General features: G+C 41.7%; 1 protein-coding gene across 5 annotated transcripts in view; it reads right to left on the minus strand.

Annotated features, from left to right (window-relative positions):
- Positions 1–24,385, minus strand: part of LTBP2 (latent transforming growth factor beta binding protein 2) — a 189,620-nt gene that overhangs the window by 31,597 nt on the left and 133,638 nt on the right. For all 5 annotated transcript variants that reach the window (XM_061611734.1, XM_061611733.1, XM_061611732.1 and 2 more), the window contains 9 exons: positions 21,264–21,386; positions 19,220–19,384; positions 16,942–17,169; positions 14,894–14,913; positions 13,269–13,308; positions 9,938–10,036; positions 8,677–8,802; positions 8,287–8,415; positions 7,128–7,247 (listed from right to left, as the gene is read on the minus strand). In XM_061611734.1, the coding sequence (XP_061467718.1) occupies positions 7,128–7,247; positions 8,287–8,415; positions 8,677–8,802; positions 9,938–10,036; positions 13,269–13,308; positions 14,894–14,913; positions 16,942–17,169; positions 19,220–19,384; positions 21,264–21,386 (1,050 nt within the window). The remainder of the gene's footprint in view (positions 1–7,127; positions 7,248–8,286; positions 8,416–8,676; positions 8,803–9,937; positions 10,037–13,268; positions 13,309–14,893; positions 14,914–16,941; positions 17,170–19,219; positions 19,385–21,263; positions 21,387–24,385) is intronic.

The raw sequence follows: 24,385 nt of genomic DNA on the forward strand, positions 1-24,385 counted from the left end.
GAGGGCATTCCATAATTCGGGGGCCACCACTGAAAAGGCCCTAGATCTAATTGTTGTTCTCCGGGCCTCCCTATGGGTTGGGACCCGGAGAAGGGCCTTAGATGTCGAGCGCAGTGAACGGGTAGGTATATAGTGAGAGAGGCGTTCCATCAGATATTGCGGTCCGATGCCGTTAAGGGCTTTATAGGTAAGAACCAACACTTTGAATCTGGCCCGGAAACATATAGGTAGCCAGTGCAGTTGGGCCAGAATAGGTGTTATGTGGTCGAATTTCTTCGTCCCAGTAAGAACTCTGGCCGCAGCATTCTGCACTAGCTGAAGTTTCCGAATCGTCTTCAAAGGTAACCCTACGTAGAGTGCATTACAGTAATCCAATCTAGAGGTTACCAGAGCGTGAATAACTGAGGCGAGGTTCTCCCTGTCCAGATAGGGTCGTAGTTGGGCTACCAGCCGAAGCTGGTAGAACGCATTCCGTGCCACCGAGGCTACCTGAGCCTCAAGTGACAGGAGCGGATCTAATAAGACCCCCAAACTACTATGGCTCTGTGGGGATTCGAACCCTGGTCTCCCAGGTCATAGTCCAACATCTTAACCATTACACCACACTGGCTGTCTACCCACATATTATTTTTGATTATTTTTATTACAAAGAATTATAGCCTGCTCTTCATCAGTGCTAAAATCAGAAGATGAACAACAAACAATGAATAAAATGACATAACTGAAAGTATGCCTCGACAACAATAATCTATAACCATTATCCATTCACTGGTGCAGCATATCTGCAGCATGCTGGTGTGTTAGGGCAGGAGCAGGGATAAGCATGCTTGATGTCTGCAAAGCGATCCATAATTTTCAGAATCCAGAAAGGACAGACAAATCTTTTCCTTCCAGGTCTCTGCAACTATTTTCACTTCATCTTCACAACAAACTTTGACAAAATAAGAGATTGTAAGACCCCAAGCAACACTGCTGAAATTGCTGTGCCACACCCACAGTTAAATGTTTCTGATCTTAGCATGCTGTCCTAGGAACCAGCACCTGAACCTACAAAGAGCACCATCTGCAGCACAGTTTCAGACTTGCTGAAATCTGCAGAGGAAGGAGGGGAAAGGAGAAGCTTGAAGGGATCAGGAGGAAAGGGGGTACATTGATACAACATGTGTGTGAAAGAAAAGGAAAATAGAATCTTCATCTTTTTCTTGCCAGATTAGTGTAAGTGTTGTGACTAAGAGACTTAGCTACAAATCAGGAAGTCCCTGGTTTCAATCTCCCTTGTCACAAACTCACTAGAGCTGCAATCCAATACACACTTACCTGGAAGTAAGTCTCACTGAACCCAATGGAGCTTACTTCTGGGTAGACATTTATTGGATTGCAACCTAGGTGTCTTTAGACTAGCAGGGAAGAAGGGACCATAACTCAGTGGCAGAGCAAATGCTTTGTGTACAAGCTGTCCCAAGTTCAATCCCTGGAATCGTCAGATAAAAGGATCAGGGACAACATGATGTGAAAGCCCTCTTCCTGAGATGCTGGACAGCCACTACGAATCAAAGTCGGCAATACTGGGCAGATGGACAAAGGGTCTGACCTGGTATAAGCCAGCTTGCGATACTTTAAATCCACCACCTCTCATCCTCAGCCACTGAATAGGCGAAAGGGCAAGTGGAAATAATAACTGCTTGCCTTATAAGATAACGGTAAGGATGCCATCAATATATGTGAAATACTCTGAATACACATTATTGTTTCGAATAAGCATTACTATTTCAATAAAATCTCCAAATATTTTATAAACCTGAAAACCAGAAGAATTCACTTCCAAAAAAGAAAAAGAAAACCCACATACATTTTAATGTTCTTTGGAATCTAGGATACCTCCCTCATATGTAGATGTCACTCTTATACCAACCTGACTATATTTCAGCAGAACTGCCAATCCATGTTGCAAAAGGAAAGATGCATTTCCCTTCTTGCCCAAGGGAGGACAGCTTCTGTACAGCACATACAATATCAAGCTGCTTTGTTTGTGTTTGCTGTGTACTTGCAGCCAAGAGCAGTGAAAGCTAACAGCTAATCTGTAGGAAATGAAGCATCCTTCTAAATAAGCATAAAGCATTCAATATACATCCCAATTCCAAAGAAAGGGGATCCCAGGGAATGCAGTAATTAGTGAATTATTGCCTTAATATCCCGTGCAAGTAAAGTAATGGTCAAAATTCTACAACAAAGGATCTTATCATATATGGAGTGAGAAATGCCAGACGTCCAAGCTGGATTTAGAAAGGGAAGAGACACCAGAGATCATATCGTGAACATACGTTGGGTAATGGAACAGATCAAGGAATTTCAGAAGGAAATCACCCTGTGCTTTATAGATACAGCAAAGCCTTTGAATGTGTAGATCATGAAAAACTATGGAACGCCTTAAAAGAAATGGGGGTGCCACAGCATCTGATTGTCCTGATGCACAACCTGTACTCTGAACAAGACGCTACTGTAAGGACAGAATATGGAGAAACCGATTGGTTCCCCATAGGAAAGGGTGTGAGACAGGGGTGTATTTTATCACCCTATTTGTTTAATCTATACGCAGAACATATCATACGGAAAGCGGGATTGGACCAAGATGAAGGAGGTGTGAAAACTGGAGGGAGAAATATCAATAATGTTGCACGCCTCTCCAATCTCCGAGAGGTGAGATTTCCGGGGTCCCTGCACTCATGCAGGGTTTGGTTTCCTTTGGGAAGAAGGTCAGCAGAGACTGCGGTGTCTTTATGAAATATGGTTTATTTACTTACACACATTCCAACCTGAATGGAGGGGTTCAAGGCATCAGCAGTCCAATATCCAGCTTTCCCATCAATATTACAGGAGGCATCCTATAGCCATGATGCAGAGAGCCAGCCTCTCTGCCTGCCTCCAGTTCCCAGGCATTCTCTAGACACAACTAAAAACACAAGGCTCTCTAAGGCTCCAGGCGGGGAGGAGGCTCTCCTGAAGAGTTTCAATGACAAAAGGGTCTTCCTGGCCCATTCACCAGTTGCTGGGCAACTGATAGACCCATTCTCCTACCTGGCCACTCTAATAGCTTAACAAAAGAGAGACTCATCTGAACAGCAGAGTGAGTTCCTCATTCCAAGGCACAGGATTCCAAATCAGAGGCTGGAAAGGGGACCCACAGGGATCATCCATTCCAACTCCATACTTATAACACCTTTGATTGTGTAGATCATGAAAAACTATGGAACGTCTTAAAAGAAATAGGGATGCCATGCCATCTGATTGTCCTAATGCACAACCTGTACTCTGAACAAGACGCTATTGTAAGGACAGAATATGGAGAAACCGATTGGTTCCCAATCAGAAAAGGTGTGAGACGGGGTGTATTTTATCACCCTATTTGTTTAATCTATACGCAGAACATATCATACGGAAAACGGGGTTGGACCAAGATGAAGGAGGTGTGAAAATTGAAGGGAGAAATATCAATAATTTAAGATATGCTGACAATACCATACTACTAACAGAAACAAGTAATGATTTGAAACAAATGCTGATGAAAGTTAAAGAGGAAAGTACAAAAGCAGGACTACAGCTGAACGTCAAGAAAACTAAAGTAATGACAACAGAAGATTTATGTAATTGTAAAGCATAGTGGGGAGGAGATCCTGGCTGGGAGTCCAGAGTCTATGAGTTCAAATCCCCACTCATGTCTCCTGGTTGTAAAGGGCCAGCTAAAGATCACCACCACAGTGAGTGGCTCAGGGATTATGTGCCCTGCCACCTGTGCAGCCATAGGCAAGCTGCATAGTCCCAAGGAGCCCAGTTGCCCCCCAGCTGGCAGTTGTGGACAAGGAAGGGTCTGGCTTGTGCAGCTGTGGCAAGCTGAGCAGGCCCTAGCCAGCTGGGGAAGACTAGCCTCAGAGGGAGGCAATGGTAAACCCCTTCTGAATACTGCTTACCATGAAAACCCTATTCATAGGGTAGCCATAAGTCAGGATCGACTTGAAGGCAGTCCATTTCAATTTTCAAAGTTGACAACAAAGTCGTTGAACTTGTCAAGGATTATCAATACCTTGGCACAGTCATTAACCAAAATGGAGACAATAGTCAAGAAATCAGAAGAAGGGTAGGACTGGAGGGCAACTATGAGAGAACTAGAAAAAGTCCTCAAAAGCAAAGATGTATTTGTAGGGCAGTACAATATCTCAGAGAGGAGGTCAGGTCTCCTGCTCCCCTGGTGCATTCATTATAACTGCCCAATTTTCCTGCTTTTTAAAGTTTGATAGAAATATCTGTGGGCTATAGGTACATTCTTAAACTGCAAGGTTTTTTGCCTATTAGTGAATTCCTCTGGAATTAATCTGGGAGGTAAGAAATGGGATCCTGTGCAAGTTTGCTGATAATGGATTGATCATTTGCATGCTTATTGAATTCAGTGGGATTTACTCCCCTGCAGTCATGCTTAGGATAGGTGAAACTGACCAAAGGGGATGGGCAGGGGAGGTGGGGAATGGGAACATGCAGGAGGGGAAGGAGGAGGGCAGGTTTGATCATTTGCATGTTTATTGAGTTCAGTGGGATTTACTCCCATGCAATCATTCTTAGGATGGGTAAAACTGACCATGGGGAGGGAGGGCTGGAGTGGGCAGGAGAGGAGGAAGAAGGAAGAGGGGAGGAGAGGAAGAAGGGAGGAGGAAGGGAGAGGGGAGGAGAAGGAGGGGAAAGGCAGATCTGATCATTTTTATGCTTATTAAGTTCAATGGGATTTACTCCCATGCAATCATGCTTAGCATGTGTAAAACTGATCAGGGGGGAGGAGGACGAGGAGAAGAGGGAGGGAGGGCTGGAGTGGGCAGGGGAGGAGGAAGAAGGAACAGGGGAGGGGAGAAAGAAGGGAGAAGGGAGAGAAGAGGGGGAGGAGGAGAAAGGCAAGTCTGATCATTTGCATGCTTATTGAGTTCAGTGGGATTTAGTCCCATGCAATAATGGCTAGGATAGGTAAAACTGACCATGGGGGAGGAAGAGGGGGAGTGGAGAGTAGAGGGAAAGAGGGAAAGAGGAAGGGGGGAGAGGGGAGCTGAAGGAGGGGATTGGAAGAGGAGCAGGAGGGATGAAGGAAGAGGGAAGGAAGGGGCAAAAGGGAGGGGCAAAAGGGAGGGGAGGGGAGAGAGGAGGAAGGGAGGGCAAGGAGTTGCTAGGGATGCCTTGTTCCCCTCACAGAGCTTCAATCAGAACAGCTGACTGTTAAACCCCTCTGATCACTGGATCTCTGTCAGGGGAATAGGCAGGGCCAGCCCCGGCACTCCCCTTCTGTGATTCACGGCAGGATTGGTACCGCGGATCGCATGGCAGGAGATCCCAAGCCACCTGTCATTCCCCCGTTCTACTTACCCTTCTCTCTGCTGTTTTTTGTGGGTGTGCGCACTGCACGCACAGATTTAACATCAATCAAGATGGCAGCCGAGATTTCCCTAAGGGGCTGAAGCCTCTGCCGCCATCTTGGTTGATGGCATGCACATGTGCTATGCGTGCGCATTGCTGCCATCAACCAAGATGGCAGCAGAGGCTTCAGCCCCTTAGGGAAACCTTGGCCGCTACCTTGATTGATGGCAAACATGCATGCGCAGTGCACGCAGCCGCAAAAAACAGCAGAAAGAAAGGTAGGTGAAGCGGGGGAATGGCAGGTGGCTCTGAAGCTCCTGCCCTGCTATGTGCGGTAGCAATCCTGCAGCGGATTGTGGAAGGGGAGCACAGGGGCCCCACAGGGGCCCCTGTAGCCCCAGGGGGCCTCAGCCACTGCCCCACCTAGCCACCCTTTAGAACCGGCCCCCTGGAATAGGAGTCTCCTCTCAACACCCATCACAAACTACACTTCCCAGGATTCTTTGTGGGAAGCCATGACCTTCTCAAGTGAAATGAAGGTCTGGTGTGGGTGTGGCCCCCTGATTAGGCAAGTCCAGCAGCTGGGAGTCTGGCTTTTAGAACACTGATGGTTCTTACTGAGCATGCCTGACATTATCATTGAGTTCCATGCTAAATTTCTTAAATTAATTAAAAATCAGCCAGCCATTTTTTAAACTTTTAAACTGCAGAAGATGAAGGTCAGAGTGGGGCAAGGTCAGTAATAGGATTACAGATACTCTGGCTGATTTTTAATTAATTTCAACAGATTATGAAACCACTGACAGAAAAAAGTCCAAAAGGGGTCTGTTTTTTCCTCTCTCTTTTTACACTTTGAACTCTCTATTCTCTTTCAATGTTTTGTGTATCGCCATGAAAGTTTAGAGGGTTGTTAAGCAAGTGTCTCTGAGTTCAGGACTGTAAGTTTTGTAAGGTTTTGTTTTGAAATTAGCTTATGGGAAGCATCAGAATGGCATGGGGGGTATTTTCGATTTAACGTTGCAGAATGCAAAAAATCCATGCTGACTATAGTATACAGCCACTCTTGTGGCTGTATAATCACTGAACACTAAAGTCAGGATCATTCAGACCATGGTATTCCCGATCTCTATGTATGGATGTGAAAGTTGGACAGTGAAGAAGGGGGGTAAGAGAAAAATCAACTCATTTGAAATGTGGTGTTGGAGGAGAGCTTTGCACATACCTTGGACTGCAAAAAAGACAAATAATTGGGTGTTATAACAAGTTAAACCAGAACTATCACTAGAAGCTAAAATGATGAAACTGAGGTTATCATACTTTGGACACATCATGAGAAGACATGATTCAAGACCATAATGCTGAGAAAAACAGAGGGGAATAGAAAAAGAGGAAGGCCAATCTCTTATGGATTGATTCCATAAAGGAAGCCACAGACCTGAACTTACAAGTTCTGAACAGGGTGGTTCATGACAGATGCTATTGGAGGTCGCTAATTCATAGGGTCACCATAAGTCGTAATCGACTTGAAGGCACATAACAACAACAAATTAAAGATGCAGATGTGTTATGTTAGAAAGAAACAAAACACCCAACTAGATATCAAATGAGAGGATTTTTACATACAAATGTATCAGACCTTTCAAAGAAGTTTTAGTACAACATTTAGCAAGAATAACTAAAATTAAATGAAAAGGAAGCACCTAAAAAAAACAATAAAAAATGCTTGTTTGCACACTCACCTTCACACTGTCCTCTCTGACCCATTATGTAACCCATTTTGCACTCACAGATATAAGAGCCAGGTGTGTTGATACACTTTCCTCTATGGCATACATTCGGCTGGTCACACTCGTTTAGATCTGTTAATACACAGGGATTTGTCCCTTTAGCAAAAGGGCTGGATCCAAGGAGCTAAGGCATAATTGTAGGTAGGGATGTCAGAGAATTCCATCAAAAACAAGAGCAAAATCTGCCAACATTTGTTTGTTTGTCACATGTCCATAACGGAAATCAATCCAGTGAACACATTCGATATTCACTGTTGTTACTTTCAGTCCACAAACAATACGTAACTGGTTATATTCCCCCACCCACATTTGCATCATGCTTTCTCTGCACAGAAATGAATGAGATGGAATAATGTAATGGCAATGTAATTTATGTAATTAATTATGAACATTACATAATTTATGTAATTTTGCCACAGCAGACGGTGTAACGAATTAAGTATTTTTTAGTGGAAGACAAACTGCAGTGGAACAGGAACAGCGCTGCATGTGATGAATACAGGGCAGAATGGAAAACAATGCCCTCTTACATCCCTAATTGTGGGTCTAGTTGTGGGCCAAACAGCTAGATAGCCTCACCTCCATCTCCTCTACTACCTATATATTACCATCCCAGCCTATTTATTAATTCACACTCCTCCTCAGAACTGGATTCAGCATCAACACAAATGTAAGCACAAAATTCTTGTGTGCCCATACTATTGTTGCTTTTCCATTTGTTTATCCCTGCCCTTGCCGATGGCTATCACATTCTTATCACTAGAAAAACTGACAGGAAACTGAAAGTGATCCAGTGTAATAACAAAATAATAAAAGAACAAGGAGGAGGATAACTTTCAGAGCACTTAGCCCTGTTTCTGCCTCATATACATGCACTGTTGAAAGGGGAAGGAAAGGTTGTCAGAGGGGATTTTCTTAGACACAGGAAAGATAGCAGAGCTCCCATCTCCAAGGAAGGAAGAGGAAAACTTCTGCTGGAAGAAAAATAAAAAAGCATTCTTCTCTCCCACTAATCTGGAGATATACAGTATGTAGAGAAACTCAGTTAAGCAACTTGCTTTATCTTCTAGGGATGGGCACTGGAAGTTGGCACCGTAAAGGCATTACTTACCATAACATGTTTGTATATTTTGTGAGGTGAGAAGAGCATAGCCAGAGAAACAGAGACAGGAATAGGAGCCCTCGTTGTTGATGCAGTGGCCCTTCCCATCGCATGGATTTCTCTCACATTCATCAACATCTGAAGAAAGAGAAGATTATCAGCTGATGCACCTCATCCTTTCTATAGGTATCTTAAGGGCTGTAAAACTGTAGGCTGGAATTTGAAGATCAAAGATGTATGAAGATCCCTGTTCAACCTGGCACCATGATCTGGTGCAAGGCTAGGCTTTCCATTTTCCACTTCTACATCCTTTGTATTTTAAGTGGTCCTTCTGACCATATCTCCCTGCCCAAACATACATTTGTCCCAGAAAACAACAAAAACAAACCACTGAAATACCAATGCAATAGGTGTGGCTTGGATACTGTTGGTAACCAGGGTAACACAAACAGGCATATCCTCCTGGCAAGTTCACACAGGTGCCTGGACCACAGATATTAGGTGAAGAGGAGCATGCACTCATTTCTGAAAAGGAAGAGTGAGAGTATTGTCAGGAGACAAGTAGTGCACATGGTAGTTGTTTTTAAAGCACATTAATTGCCGCAGGTTTCTGGAAAGGCTTATGACTCTTATGGTTGTATCCAACTAACTTTAACTCAGAGCAGAGCCACTGAAATTAATGGATCTAAGTGTGTCATGTTTAGTCATTTCAATGGGTCTACTCTGAGTAGGACTAATATTGGACGCAACCCATTGTCTGATTCGGCAGGTCACTTCTTAAGTTCATATTACTTTACAAATTGACTGTCATAATATGTGGTGATAGCCACTGGCTTAAACAGTTAGAAGGGGATCATTGCTACTCAGCCAAAACGTGGAAAAGGGTTTTCTAGATCTTGTGTTTAAGTGTGCTGAATGATCAGCACACAAAATTCTTCAGGAAAAAAGAACTGAAAGACATCTACACCTCTCCCCCCTTAAACAATCCCGTCATCCAACCAGTTTACAAACAAAACAATACAGACAAAAAGCTATTGAGACAGACTGCGAGATGGGTTCCTTCCAAGAAAGTTTTAGTACAGAGCATAAGGGCAGTTGTAGCACTACCAGACATTTAGGCAATCCTGAAATAACACAGCTGCCATTATCTAAACAGTAAACATATTATCTCCTGAGGTCACACAACTTCCCACTCCATCAAAAAATCCCCATGACTCAACTTTTTAACATAGAGTAAATCACAAGAGACACTCCGCATGTTTTCTGGCCCTGCCTATCCTACAAATCTTCTGATTTTTGCCATTTCATTGTCAAGAAGTGCTGTCTTTTTCATTATAGGTTCTCTAATTTTCCTTCTGTGTTTGCTAGGAAGAGTCTATCTGTTGTTATGAGATTTGCAGTCACTTTCCCTACAGATTGTGTGCAGTGTGGAAATGAGTATCTGACAAGACTATGCTTGTCTAGGCCAATTAGGAAGCCTAGTCACCTATGTCAAAAGGGTCTAATGGAAATTCACTGTGCTTTTCAACACTAAAATGGACAGCATATGAAACCCAGCACACACCATTACTCCCTCCCAATTGAAGCTAGATAGTGTAAAACCTCCTTTTGTATTAGCATAATGGTTAAGGGATTGAGCTGTAAACCATGAAGTACATACCTGTAAACAGTGCTGCTGCATCTGTTGGAGCAGCATCCTCCCCAACAGCTCCTGGAAATGGCTGGGCAGGAAAATGGGGAGAAATCTCTACTACATCCACTGCAGAAGATATAAGAAGTGAATACCAACTCTAAGCCAATAAAGGACTATGCAATCGCATGCACTGAATTCAGTGCAACTTCTGAATAAATATGCATCGGATATATAAATCTCATAGACAGAACAGCAGGGAAGAAACTAGAAGAGGTCACAAGGGCCAGCTTCCAGGTTGCAGCTACATTATCTCATTAATATCCGTTTGCAAGGCACTTCAATGGTAAAGTTGCTTGCCTCTGTAGCAATCTTGATGCCCCTTCTACATCTACTGTAGTCCCCAGTGCAATTTCTTGGGATCTGTTTCAGTTGATGTGGCCAGATGGCGTGGACAAGGTGCTTGCGACGATGCGACCAGCAACGTCCTCTCGACCCTTGCCCTTTATTAAAGCTTGCCAAGGAGGTATTACCGAGTGGATTCAGGGTGTGGTCAAAGCATCGTTGCAAGAGGGAATGGTCCCAGCCATCCTGAAAGAAGCAATGATCCAACACTCCTGAAAAAGCCCACCATGGACCCATTGGTTTGTGACAACTACTGCCTGGTCACAAATAACCCCTTTTTAGGGAAGGTGATTGAGAGGGTTGTGGCGTAGCAATTCCAAGTACTCTTGGACAAACAGATTATCTTGACCCATTCTAATCTGGGTTCAGGCCTGGTTATTGGACTGAATCGGCTTTGATCTCCTGTTATTCTTACTTGACCTCTTGGTGGCTTTTGATACCATTAACCATGGTATCCTTCTGAGCCGACTTGGTGAGATGGGTATTAGTGGCATTGTTTTACAGCAGTTCCAATCTTACCTCCAGGATAATTTTCAGAGAATAGCATTGGGTGGTTGTCTTTTGGCCCCCTGGCAGTTGTGCTGTGGGGTGCCGCAGGGTACCATCTTGTTGTCAATGCTGCTTAACATCTATATGAAGCCCTTGGGAGCTGTCTTCAGGAGGTTTGGGGCAAGGCATCAGCAGTGTGCTGATGACACCCAGATCTATTTCTCTGTAACATCTGAATCAGGAGAGGCCGTGCAAGCCCTGGACTAGTGCCTGGACTCGGTGGTAGGCTGGATGAGGGCCAAGAAACTGAGTCTGAATCCTAGCAAGACGGAGGCACTGTGGGTTGGTGGTTCCCAAGTTTGGATAATTGGTCAATTGCCTGCTTTGGAAAGAATGGTACTCCCCTCTGAAAGAGCAGGTTAGTAGTCTGGGGGAGCTCCTGGATCCATCTTTGTTGCTAGAGACCCAGGTGACCTCAGTGGCTAGGAGTGCCTTTTACCAGCTTCAGCTGGTAAGACAGCTGCAGCCGTTTCTGGACCAGGATACCCTGACCACTGTTCTCCATGCATTAGTAAACTCCAGGCTGGATTACTGTAATGTGCTGTATGTGGGGTTGCCCTTGAAGTTGGTCCAGAAGCTGAAGCTGGTGCAAAATGTGGCAGTGCACTGCTCACTGAGGCAGGGTATTTCCAACATGTTACCTCACTGCTGAAAGAATTGCACTGGCTGCTCAATAGCTACCAGGCCAAGTTCAAGGTTCTAGTTTTGGTGTACAAAGTCCTACAAAGCTTGGGATTAGGATACCTGAAAGATCGTTTACCCCTTATATACCCAATCAATCACTGCACTCTGCAGGTGAGGGCCTCTTGCAGATACCATCTTATCAGGAGGTTCATTCTGCACAACACAGGAAGCAGACCTTTAGTGTTGTGGTACCTATCCTTTGGAATTCCCTCCCCTTAAATATTTAATATTTGACAGGTGCCATCTCTGTTATCTTTTCAGCACTTAATGAAGACCTTCCTCTTTTCAACAATCATCTGTGCTGGAATTGCTTTTTAATATGTTTTTAAAGTTGTTTTTTAAATGTTTTTAAAGATGGTTTGTTTTAATATGTTTTACAGTTTTTTGTTTTTAAGATGTTTTAAAGTGCTTTCAGTGTTTTTGTTTGCCACCCTGGGCTCCTTCTGGGAGGAAATGTGGGATATAAATTTAGTAATAATGATAATAATAAGTTTTTATCCTGGTTATTTGATTCATTGTGATTAAGAACAGACATAACATCCAAGCCAGACTGTTGCCCATAAAGGGCTTATACGATAACCATTCTATTGATATATTATTTCAGACAGAAAAACAGAGGTCAAGCAAAATAATACTATTGTTACAAGACATACAAATAATGCCAAATCCAACAAATGACTTTATATAAGAAGAAAACTATCTATTTCTACAAATCTGTTTCTATATATCTACACATACTGGGCTCCTGCTGGGGGGAAGGGTGGGATATAAATCAAATAATAAATAAATAAATAAAATATTAGATATATAGATATAAACGCACGATGAACCACTTAACAATAGTTCAGTGCTAATGTTATTTAATTCTCTATTTACAGCAATTCTGTTTTAACAAAAATGTACATTATGCTTAACAAACATTACAACTCTTGCTATGAGTAAAGCTCTTAATAATGGGATCACATGTATGAATATGCATTGAATATGAAACAGAGATCACTGAGCATTTTCTTATTGTATGCTATCAATTATTGTATATTGGAAGCTTATAAATTTCAAGTTGATTGTCAACATATTGGGTGTTATAACACAGAAGTTTAAAAAAATCTTAAAACAGGCAATATAATAAGCCATGCAACCTGACAGATATACAGCATCCTTAAACCTCATAATGTGTACTGGATTTAGTATCATTCATGTGATTTTATATGAATATTCCTTATATGTAATTATTTTTAGTGACCCCTATCCATTCTTGTATAATACTATCTGGGAATCACTTTTTTCCCCTTGCTAATGGTTAGTTCTTCTAATAGTACAATCTTAGGGAGTAAGCCTTTCTAAACTCAGTCAAACTTGTGAGTAAAGAAGAGGATTGTGTTATAAATTAAACAAAACTAGAAGAAAGATTTTATGCAGCAGCCAGTAAAGCTACCCTGGTTTCATTCAATTTATGGAACAAAATTCATTTTGCAGAGCATCTTATGAAAGATATAATAGTTCCCAGACCCCTCCCACACAGTAGACTCAATGTCTGTCCTGTTCTTCTGCCCAGAAAGAACCATGCAATAAGCTATAGACTATATTTAGAAGATCCAATTGAAAAAATATTTTCCTTCTCCCAGGCACCAAAATTATCAGCACAGCCTGACATCTGACATCCTTCTTTATTTTTTGGGCTCATTCATAGATACCAGATTCAGCAAGTTACTTTGCAATTTACCTGGGTTAATATCAGTTTCTTGGATAACATGATCTGTATCCTGTGAACAAAAAAATACCAATACAATGATTGGCTGTACAGAAATCAGGCAGGATTCACATACCCAGGAAGAGATTTTCCACAAATACACGAGCTTTCTTTTTCAGCAATTTCCTCTTAAGCTGATTATATCAATAAAGGAATTGTTGCTGAACGGTAACTCCCACAACATATTATGATGAAAGCATGATTCTTAGGAGAGTGTCTAAATTTGCTCAGAACCATGTGTACCTACATTCATCTCACTCCAGGTTCTTTGACATACTAGCTTAATTCAAGCATCAAGTTTCAGATCCTCTAAATCACAGAATGGAACATGGTGCAGGATCAGGAACATGATGTCTGAACTGAGCCTCTGATTTTTCTTCTTAATCTTAGAGCTAAGTGTTTAAATTCTACAGCATATTTCAACCAGACATGGCTACTGATTATCAATTTTCAGCTGATGTCAGAAAAGGCACAGGAAAGAAAGAAGCAGCAATAAGGGATCAAACAGCTGCAAAAAAATTGGAAAGCAAGACAATAATCTTTATTCCCAATGTGTTTCAGTAGAAATCCTCTCTCAAGTGATGTAGTCTTTGCAATTAAATTAAAACAGCTGGATTTGTTCATCCTCTCGGTAATGATGACAGGAAAGCCTTTATTATGGGCTCCTCCAGAGGACCTGAGTATCCATCCTGATTTGCTTGCACAAAGCTTAACACAGTGGTTAGACTATAGGGCCTGATCAGATGCCGGTATAATGTGGATCATCTGGTGTTTTTTGCAGATCCTTTAAATTTTGACTGTTTACATGACGTTTTTGCCAACACGAGAGCATTCAGCTGCTATTGCCTTTAAATCCGGATCAAATCAATGCGCTAAAAACCCGAATTTGCTTTGAAAATCCGCACCTACCGTGCATTAGCTTTTCTTCGCTGTTTTTTAGATCCTCCCTTACTCTGCCCCTTGCACTGCCTATGAGCGTCATTTTGTTTCCTGCTGCTGACGAACAAACTTCCGGTCGCTCTAGCCTTCCTTTCCCCCACTTTCCCCCAGCAAGTTCCCTCCCTCAGTTCTTTAAACTAGCTATGTGCTCCATTTACTCGCTATTTTACATTACAAGCCGGGCGGGGGCAGCAAGGGAAGAGAAGAGGTGCTGTGCTGCCGCTGCCCCTCTCTCTGAGGGGGGGGGAGGAGCCACTTCGCACCGCACCATTCTTTCTTTTCCCTTCTTAATTTCCAGTATGTTCCTAAAGCAATTTTAACAGCTGCTAAGAAATTCATTGTTCGCTTTGTCTTTCTATCTTTCAAATTTCCACTAAAAATTCCACTTGATTGTTCGTTACTCTATACCCTAGGATCTAGTATATCACTTTCAAAATATCCTCCCAGTTTTTTTTTTAATTGAGGACTTTACAAGATTGAATTTACAAGGTTATCTGCTTACTCTCAGTTGGATCTTCCATATCCCTTTTGATTTAAACTTCAGGAAGTATTTCCCGAAAAGGCTTCAATCACTTTTTAAACAACGTCTTTTCCATGCAAAAGGCTGAACATCAACATATCTGAAACATTAAGCCGCCAACAGCATATATTTAACTCACCTGATCTTCTTCAGATTCCCCTGTAAAATGACATAAGAGAATTAGAAAACAGATCTTAGCATTGTAAGTACAGTTGTAAGTGCACTCAGAACCATTAACACAGGCTGAACTTGAAATTCTCCCATCCTGTTGGAATTCAGTCCAAAGCCTTTTGATTTTCCACAAATGCTACTTTACACTTTCTCACTGAGGTGTCATTCTCTTGAGGAAATGTGTCAGTAATGCTGTTACTCAAGTCTTGAACTTGCTTGGTGGCCTCAGGCAAGCCTCTGCTCCTTTAACTTCAGTACCCATTCAGTCAATATTATTGATTTGTTTTTGTACATTTATACCCTACTTTTTTTTCATCATAGAAACAAGGGCAGTGTACATATATGAACATGGAAATGGACCGCCTTCAAGTTGATCCCGACTTATGGTGACCCTATGAATAGGGTTTTCATGGTAAGTGGTATTCAGAGGGGGTTTACCATTGCCTTCCTCTGAGGCTGAGAGGCAGCCCAAGGTCACCAAGTGAGCTTCATGGCTGTGTGGAGATTCGAACCCTGGTCTCCCAGGTCGTAGTCCAGCACCTTAACCGCTACACCACACTGGCTCTCTGTATATATATAAATATATGTACATATTTATTTATTTGCTTATTTATTACCCCACCCCACCCTTCACTGTTAAGGTCCCAGGGCAGGTTACACCAGTATATTCATACTATCAAAACCAAGTAAAAACAGTTTTCATATGCTATTATAAAAACAAGTAACAATTCCATACAAAAGCTGCATGGCATAGATTAAACAAAACAGAAGAGGTAGGTCTCACAAAAATACCTTAGTTGTTAAACGCCAGGATAAAGAGGTATGTCTTCAACATACAATGGAAGCTATATAATGAAGATACTATATGCACCTCTGTAGGGAGGGATTTACAATTTAGCGGCTGCCCACCCAGTAGTCAACCATCCAGGCACTAACCATATCCAGACCTGCTTAGCTTCAGCAAGGACTCACATGCCTTGAGATCATACCCTGGGACAACATGATCAAAGCAGCATTTAAAGACATTTGGATAATGTAGGCAACTTAAATATGGTATATAAAAGCATTTAAATATGGTATATAAAAATGAAGTATTTTTGTTAACAATCATACAAAATGGCAGCTCTTGCTTCTAAGATCATTAGCCAGATGTAGTCCTAATTTGAATGTGCTTGGGACTGCACTTTACACATTCATCTTACATGTGTAAAGAATCTGAAGATATAAACCTTCCCAAGAGTTGATATCAGTCAATGAGGCCCTGCTGAAAGTATGGGCTTGTCTGGATGCTAGTTGAGCTTCTACAATAGCAGTAGCCAATGTGGTGCCCTCCAGATGTTGCTGGACTCCAGCTCCCATAAGCCCCAGCCAGCACAGCAAATGGTCAGGCATGATGGGAGTTGCTGTCCAGCAATATATGGAGGACACTACATTGGCTACCCTTGGTCTACATGAATAAGGGCCTTTTCTCTAATGGCCCCCAAACTTTAGATTGCCTCCCCTTAGGATGATTTGTTTGCCTCTCTGTTATCTTTTTGGATGCAGGCAAAGACATGTCCTTTTCATGAATGAAGTGGGTCCACAAACTGAAAGGAGCAGTGAAAAGCCACACCGTAACATGTGGATGTTGGGGGTGGAGCCAAGGAAGTCATGCAATGTTGGAGGCAGGGCCAATAATGCAGCACAGCTGTTCTATTCACAATGTGTATAGTGCATTAAAGGGGTGTGTGTTTTCAGGACCTAAGCCCTTTAAAGGAGTTGTTGTGCTATTTATTTTGTTTTGTAGTTTGTTTCATTACTTTTTTCTGTTATTTGTTTTAATTGTACTTGTTTTTATATTATTGTTATTGTAGCTTCATCATGCAAAGATGTCTGATGAACTAGTTTAAGATCAGGCAGCCTTGATGTCCTTTTATATACAACATCAGAAGATCTTTGAGAGAATTCAGCATCTGAATCCTGTGAAGTGCCTGGAATTCATCCAAACCAGTTGAATCCACCCAAGTATTACTTTACCCTTTCTTGCTGAGATGTCAGTCCCAGGGAGTGCATCAGTGATACCCCCATTCGAGACCTCCTGCAGTTGTTGTCTTACTGTCCAGCCAGGAACCCTGCCACTAGTTTTCTTCTGCTCCTCTGAACTGAGTGGGAGCTCATCTGCTTCTGCCTTTCTCATGGACATGTAAATGTCAGAGCTGGAATAAGTGTAGCCATGTCCTGCAGGGCAAATCTCTTTAAAAGTTTCTGCAAAGGAGGAAAAGTGCAAGATATAAAATTTGATGATGCAGAGAAAATGAAACTACAAAAAGAAATACTAATCACTGAGAGCACAAACAGACCTCTCACAGCCTAATCCGGTAGTGAAAAAGGCTGCTGTTTTTCTGCTACACAGGTAAGACATGTTGAGCCATGTTTTCTCTTCTTTAGCCTATTTAGATAACTGCCACGATCGAAACACAGTTCTCTAACATGGGTAGAACATGTTTAGACTACACCCACTTGGAACCAGAACTGAAGACTGGAAGTTGCCAACAAAAAGAAAGAAAGATGTTTGCAGGGCTGGGTGTGTTGTTAGTAAATGAAAACTACTGTTACCAATACTGGAAACTGTGGCTGCCCTTTCTCTCAGAGCTGACAATAAACTATAAGCTTAATTAATTAAATAAATTAAATAATAAATATAACCATATGAAAAAATTATCTTTCTCTCTTAAAAATAGACAGTTTGTGATAAAAAGGCCAAGGGACCTACTGCCTGTTGAAGCTCCATAAGAGTCAAAGGCTAAACAAACAGACATCAAGCCCCCAAACCCTTTTAATTCTTCATCACTGTAGGTCTCAGGCATATCTGAAAAGGCCATCCACAAGGGTCATTTTGCCACATGGGACCTGTCTTGCTATACAGCCCGGTGATGTAAACAGAAAAGATAAAATTATCTGAAAGATGCTGGAAAGGTTGAATGTTTATTATTAAGCTAGCTAATTTAATAATAAAAATTCATTTATCTTATTTTGTTTACATCATTGGACACTTTCTGTTTTTTGTGTGGTTCCATACAGCAGGGTGAAGCAACCTGCTTCAGGAAGTACCATGAAGGTTGGGTCACTAGATGAAGGTGGGAATTGGTGCCTGAATGGTACAGCAGAGCTTTTTAAAGTGTTGGTCCTAGAGGTGGTGGGTTGCCCCTGCTTCCACTCTGCTTCAGGTGGCAAAATGTCTTGGGCTAGTACAATGTCCACATGTAAATGTGCATAGCCTTTGAGAGTTTATTTTCCAGTCCTTAGAGAAATGCTAAATTGACTCATGACTGGTGTAGCTTGATTACTTGCTGACTACAGTCTGTAAGTCTGAAGATTTCATAGCATAGGACTAACCAACATGGTGCCCTCCAGTTGTTGCTGATCTACAACTTCCATCACCCTGGATAATGTGTCATGCTGACTCTGACTGATGGGAGTTGGAGTCCAACAACATCTGGAGGTCATCACATTTGCTACCTCTGTCATAGTAACTGTACAGAGTTATAGGAAAGAGCAAAATCTTCTAGGACAGTGTTGTATGAGGGCTAAGAGGACATACTTATAATTCTCTACAGTAGGGCCCTCCATTACGGCGTTCCGCTTTAAGGCGTTCCGCTGATGCGGCGCCTTTCATTTTCAATTTTAAAGGGTTTTTTTCCCCTTTTGCGATGTTTTGCGCCGTTTTCGCGTCATTTTCGCGCGACGCGGCCCATTAAAGTCAATGGGGTTCCGCTTTACGGCGTTTTCTGCTTTACGGCGGGGGTCCAGAACGGAACCCACCGTATAAGTGGGGCCCTACTGTATTTGTCTTGGCTCATTGTGCTACACTTATGGTCTTCTGGGCCCCCAAAGCTTCATTTCTTTTTATCTAATGCTACACATCCACTCTACCTCAAGGCAAGTTGTGAAAAAGTGGCACTGGACTAGTTGTGTATATTTAAAGCACATTATTTCCCCCAATGAATCCTGGGAACTGTAGTTTGTTAAGGGTGCTGGGAATTCTAATTATGTGAGGGGCAAACTACAGATTCCAGGATTCTTTAGGGGCAATTATGTCCTTGAAATGTGCTTTTAAATGTATGGTGTGTATGCAGCCCTAGCTACCTTCTGCCAGAACCCTGGATACTTAGGTTTCTTACACCCATTACAGGCAGAGAATTATAAATGGCATGGCTGGTTTAATAAATAACCAGTAGAATCAAAGGAATCACAGAACTAAAATAATTTGCAGAAATGAAAAAATAAGGTACAAAAGAAGAAGCAGAGTTTTTACCAGAGCCTGGTAATGGACACTTCTCACAATTTGTTCCCCACCCTTTGCCAACACGACTACAGCAGCAGATTTGTTTGGTGATGTGCTGATTGAGTGGTAAAGCACAGACTCCTCCTGTTGCTGAGCGATAGCAGAGTCCCTGCTCTGTGGAAACTGCTTTATCCGCTGAAACAAAAATTGTGGATTAGTCAACTTTTGAAAATTGAAAAAGGAGGTTTTTCAGTGCAATCCTATGAATGTTTTCTTAGTAATAAATCCTACTGTGTTATAATGAGATTTACTCCCAGGTAGGGTTAGAAGGATCTGTCTATTTTGGTTCTCTCGGTTTCTCATTGTTCCAGTCTTAAAAGTTCTTCACACTTCTGCTGAAATTTATGATTTTTTTTAAAAAATCCTCATGAAAATTCTTCAGCATTTTAGTGCAAATTTCTCATTTATTTATTTATTGTATTTATATACCGCCACACAGCTGAAGCTCTCTGGGCAGTTTACAGTAACTAAATAACTCAGTAACTCATAACATTTTTTGTATAGTTTTGAATAATGTACACTTTTTTGCAAGCAATTTCTCCTAAAATAATGTACTTTGTATGTTATTTTCACTAATATATCCAGTTTCATAAACATTTCCCCTTAATATATGCATTTTTGTAAACATTGGTTGGTTGGAGAACGGTATCACAAAATTTAGATAGGTGCGAATTTTGAAGGATGGCTGTGTTTTGGTTCTCATATTGCTTTAGAAAGTGTGAATTTGATAGATTCAGCTTTAAATGCAACGGAAGAGAATTTCTCACCCATCCCTACTCCCAGGTAAGAGGACATATCCTATACACACTTACCTGGAAATAAACCCTATTGAACATAATAGTATTTACTTCTGAGCAAACATGTATAGGATCATGCTGTTAGGCTCTTCTTGCTGATCTTCAAGTCCCTAACTTGTCCCTAATTCTTCACCCAAAATTAAAGCGAAGGCAGGAAGAACAGAGGAGATATTTTAATACTGGCATTCATTCAATATAAAAAAAGCATTTAAGATGCTTAATTTACTTATGCTTTAATATGAACAGTTGATTAAAACATTATTCTACTTTGAGATCTGAATCTATGTATTATCTCTTGCATAGTCTGCTGATAAAGAAGCTAGTTAATAAACTCATCATGAGTCAGTTAAGACATTTTGCCAAATCAAATATCTAGATAGTTCAAGCCTAAGGTTTTAGAAACAGATTGTGAAAGACTTCAGATTTCAGTTAAGAATTCAAATTTAATACTATCTTAAATTACTAATGAGTTACAGAGGAGCAGAGCAGTGTTGCTTTCATGCATAGATTTAGCAAGTTCGACTCAGTTTTGGGGCAATTTACCTTAACTGACTATAACATGGCATAGGAAACTAATGAAGGCAAAACTGATTAGGATGAAGGCAAAACTGGGAGATTCACTTTATAAGAGGGAGGAAGGGCAGCCTTAAAAATCAGGGTGCCTTTTGCCCATTGTGGAATAGTTGGTAGGTCTCTTTCAGTTCATGCTGATGATGTCACTTCTACCATGGGCATAAGCTAAAGGGAAAGTATTGTCCTCTAGTAGTTCTTCAGTAATCATCTCTGATGCATGGCATAACTGCCCAAGATTAATCCTTCAACTGATGCCCATTCATTCAAACTTTTTATGACCTAACTCATAGTTCTTCAAATCAAATCAAATTTTATTACAGTCAACAGGCCAATGAATCATCAGATAAATACAGATAATATTATTAACCTCATTTAAAAATATATATATGGAATATATATAAATAAGTGAAATAATACTTTTTAAAAAGTACAAAGGACCAAACAACACACATGGTTTGGAGACTATCAAACAATCATTAATGGTCTAATACAAATAGCCAAGTTAAAAAATGTGGCCACTTGCTCTGTAATTGACTTATTAGTATCTTGAAGTAATATAATCATAAGAGATTCTTAGTTCTTGTGCTAATAGGAAAACTGGGTATCTGGGAAAAGTTTGTTACTGGCTATCTTTTTGCACTTACAAATACAGTGACTGCGGGATGGGTCCAGCATGGTGCCAGGCTTACAAGTGCAGAGGAAGCTTCCACGAGTGTTCACACATTCTGCATCATTGCATATGCCAAGTATTAGGCATTCATTGATATCTACGAAGATGAACAGAGAGAACAAGATTAGCCAATCTATTCTGGTCCTGCCCACAAAAGGCACTGCAAGGAAGATCGGCTGTAAAAAAGGGAGCAAGTCCTGAAGCGATGGAACAGAGAAGAGCCTATGATACGATGGAATCACCAAGCAAAAGACGGAGTGGACTCACAGGTTGAGGCAGAGGCCACATGTAAAAACAGATATTAAAAGGTAGAGGTTATAAGGGAAGGTGAGAGGGAGGTGACTTCATGAGGGTTACCTAATCAGCACTCTGTACAGCTAGCTTCTCCTAGGAAAAACCTGTTTGAAGTAGGGTTGCTGATAACACCCAACTTTTTTCTCTCTTCATCATCTGAGCCAGGGGAGGCTGTGCAGGTGCTGAATCGGTGTCTGGATTCAGTAATGGGCTGGATGAGGGCCATTAAACTGAAGCTGAGACCTGACACCATATGACTGTTATCCTCTCTGAGACCATACAATATGGCATGCTACAGACCTAAATCAGTCCTAACTAATAATTTAAAAATAATGATCAACCAAGTGCTTCTGAAACAAGTGGACAACTCTTTTTAGTGGGTTACACTGAAAGTGAATGATTTCCCTCCCCCTCCTGCATCTTCCAGGCTTCAACAACTAATTCCTCTTTGCCACTGCTGTCCTATAGGACAAAAATGGGGAACCTGAGTTTCTCCAGATATCCCATGATCTCTGCCCATTGACTCTGCTGGCTAGGGCTGATGGGAGCTGAATTCCAACAACATCTGGAGGGCCACAGGTTTCTCATCCCTGCTATAGAGCCTGAACGGACAACCAAGGATTAAAAAGGAATAAAGGAAGGAATCTGGCTTGCCTAACCGTGTAACAGTTAGATGTACCAATCTGTCAGAAAAATAAAGGCTTCCTAAAACATTCTGCATTCTTCAGAGCTTGGCTAGTTTCTCTCCTAGCCACATTTCCCTGCAATGTGTTTCATACCTGCTTATATCCCTGGCCACTTTGGCTCCTTAATGCAGGAAAGTGTTCACTGGCTTAGATGCTGGAGTTTATCATCACCAGGGATTTTTTTATGACAGTACTCACCAGTATGGAGTACTATCAACTCTTTTCTTGCTGGCACCCACAGTACCTTTATCAAGATATGAATACCAGCGCATCATTTTTTACCAAAGAAAGGACTGATCATAACTTTATGTTAATTGACAAAGTTAGAAATACTGGCTGGCCATTATCTGATCACGCTAATGCTCCCTCCAGTCTGGCATCCTTTGTGCCATACTACAGCATCCCTTTAGGCAGCTCTAGGTAAGTATTCCCCTATCTGATGTACAGCAGGAGCGGGGGAACCTTTTTCTGTCTGAGGAACGCATTCACTCATAAACAACCTTCTAAGGGTCACATGCCAGTGGTGGCAGGGCCAGAGGCAAAAAAGGGGGTCAGGCAAAGGATGAAACTTTGCACAGTAAGCTACATTCCAGGAGACAAACACCAGAGATCCATGCAGGCTAGGAAGCAAGAGGCATCATCACAGTTCAGGACACGTGAGAAGACAGGGAGCTGGGCCAGTGAAGGAGGTGACTTTGAGGGCCACATTTAAAGAAAGTTTAACGCCCATTTAAAGCACATGGTTTCCCCCAAAGTAGCCTGGGAATGTAAGGGTGCTGGGAATTGTAGCTCTGTGAGGGGTAAACCACTGTTCCCAGGAGTCTTTGGAGGAGACCATGTGCTTTAAAAGTATGGTGTGGATGTGACCTTAGGGAGAGAAATGGGAGTGGTGGTCTAGGGAAAGTCCTGAGGGCTGGACAGACAGGCTTAGAGATCCACATTCAGCCCCTGGACCTGAGGTTCCCCACCCTGAAATACAGTATCATGTCATTAATTCTACCTGGCATGTTTCAGTTGCATCCTGCAAGGCTTAGATCACTCTTGTTCTCCTGTGTCCAAAGTCCTCAGTTGTGCAAAATGTGGCATGAATTTCCAATTTAGGGCCACTACTTACTGATTTTAAACCATATACCATATCAAGCTCATGAGCTTCTCAGGACCCTGAAGGGCATTTTCACAAAAAGTTTAAATTACTTTTGAGCTCTTAGCTATTTATGCAAATATCTGATCACACAGAAAAGAAAATAAGAGGAGAGGCATCTGTTATGATAATCAACATTCTGGCCTATGTGCATTATACATTCACACTACAAACCCAATTGAAAGAAGAGGCGCTTAAAAGGAAGTTTTAAACAGCTTTAATTTGAATCTAGTTTGTAATGTGAATGTAAAACACATACTTGCTATAATGCTAGTCTCCGTTACAGATGCATCTCCTAGGCTCTCACTTCTGCATTAACAACAATCAGATAAACATTAACACAAAACCTCATGTATGAAACCCTTTAAGCCACATGGGTGAAAATGTCACAGATGGGTCATTAGTGATCATTCCTTTGCACAAGCAGGTGGGGGCACTATTTGCACATGACTCATTAACAAAGAACTAGGCAAGAAAACCACACTACAGCATTTGATAAAATAAACATCTTTCTGCAATAATAAGAATGATTTGCATGAGAATTTGGAAGCACAGATTGGTGGGGAGGACTCACAGGGAGCTGTCAGAGGAAACAGAAGATGCTAAATTGTTCTGCACTAACTCACCACATGACCTTTAGCAAGTTTCTTCCACTTGCCATGCCAGCAGCACAATGGGGCTTTTGGCCTCTGACCCCACAGAGATTGGAAAGGGTCAGATGGCATTTGTTAATCATTGTGAAGCTCTCAGAAGTGGCAAATGCCTATGAAGAACTATGATCAACAAGCACGTCAAGAGGAAAAAGGTAACAGTTTCATTTGGCTCCATCACTCAGTAGAGTCACCAATATAAGGCCCAAATAACTTGCCCAGAGCCTAGCTGTGGTATGTGGAATGCTTCCAACAGACAAAAGGGAAGAAGAGCCCCTTACATCTGTGGCAGGTTTCTGAGAAATTCAGGCTTCCAAAGATTTGG

The sequence above is a fragment of the Rhineura floridana genome, chromosome 2, assembly GCF_030035675.1.
Source record: "Rhineura floridana isolate rRhiFlo1 chromosome 2, rRhiFlo1.hap2, whole genome shotgun sequence".
NCBI classification, from domain to species: domain Eukaryota; kingdom Metazoa; phylum Chordata; class Lepidosauria; order Squamata; family Rhineuridae; genus Rhineura; species Rhineura floridana.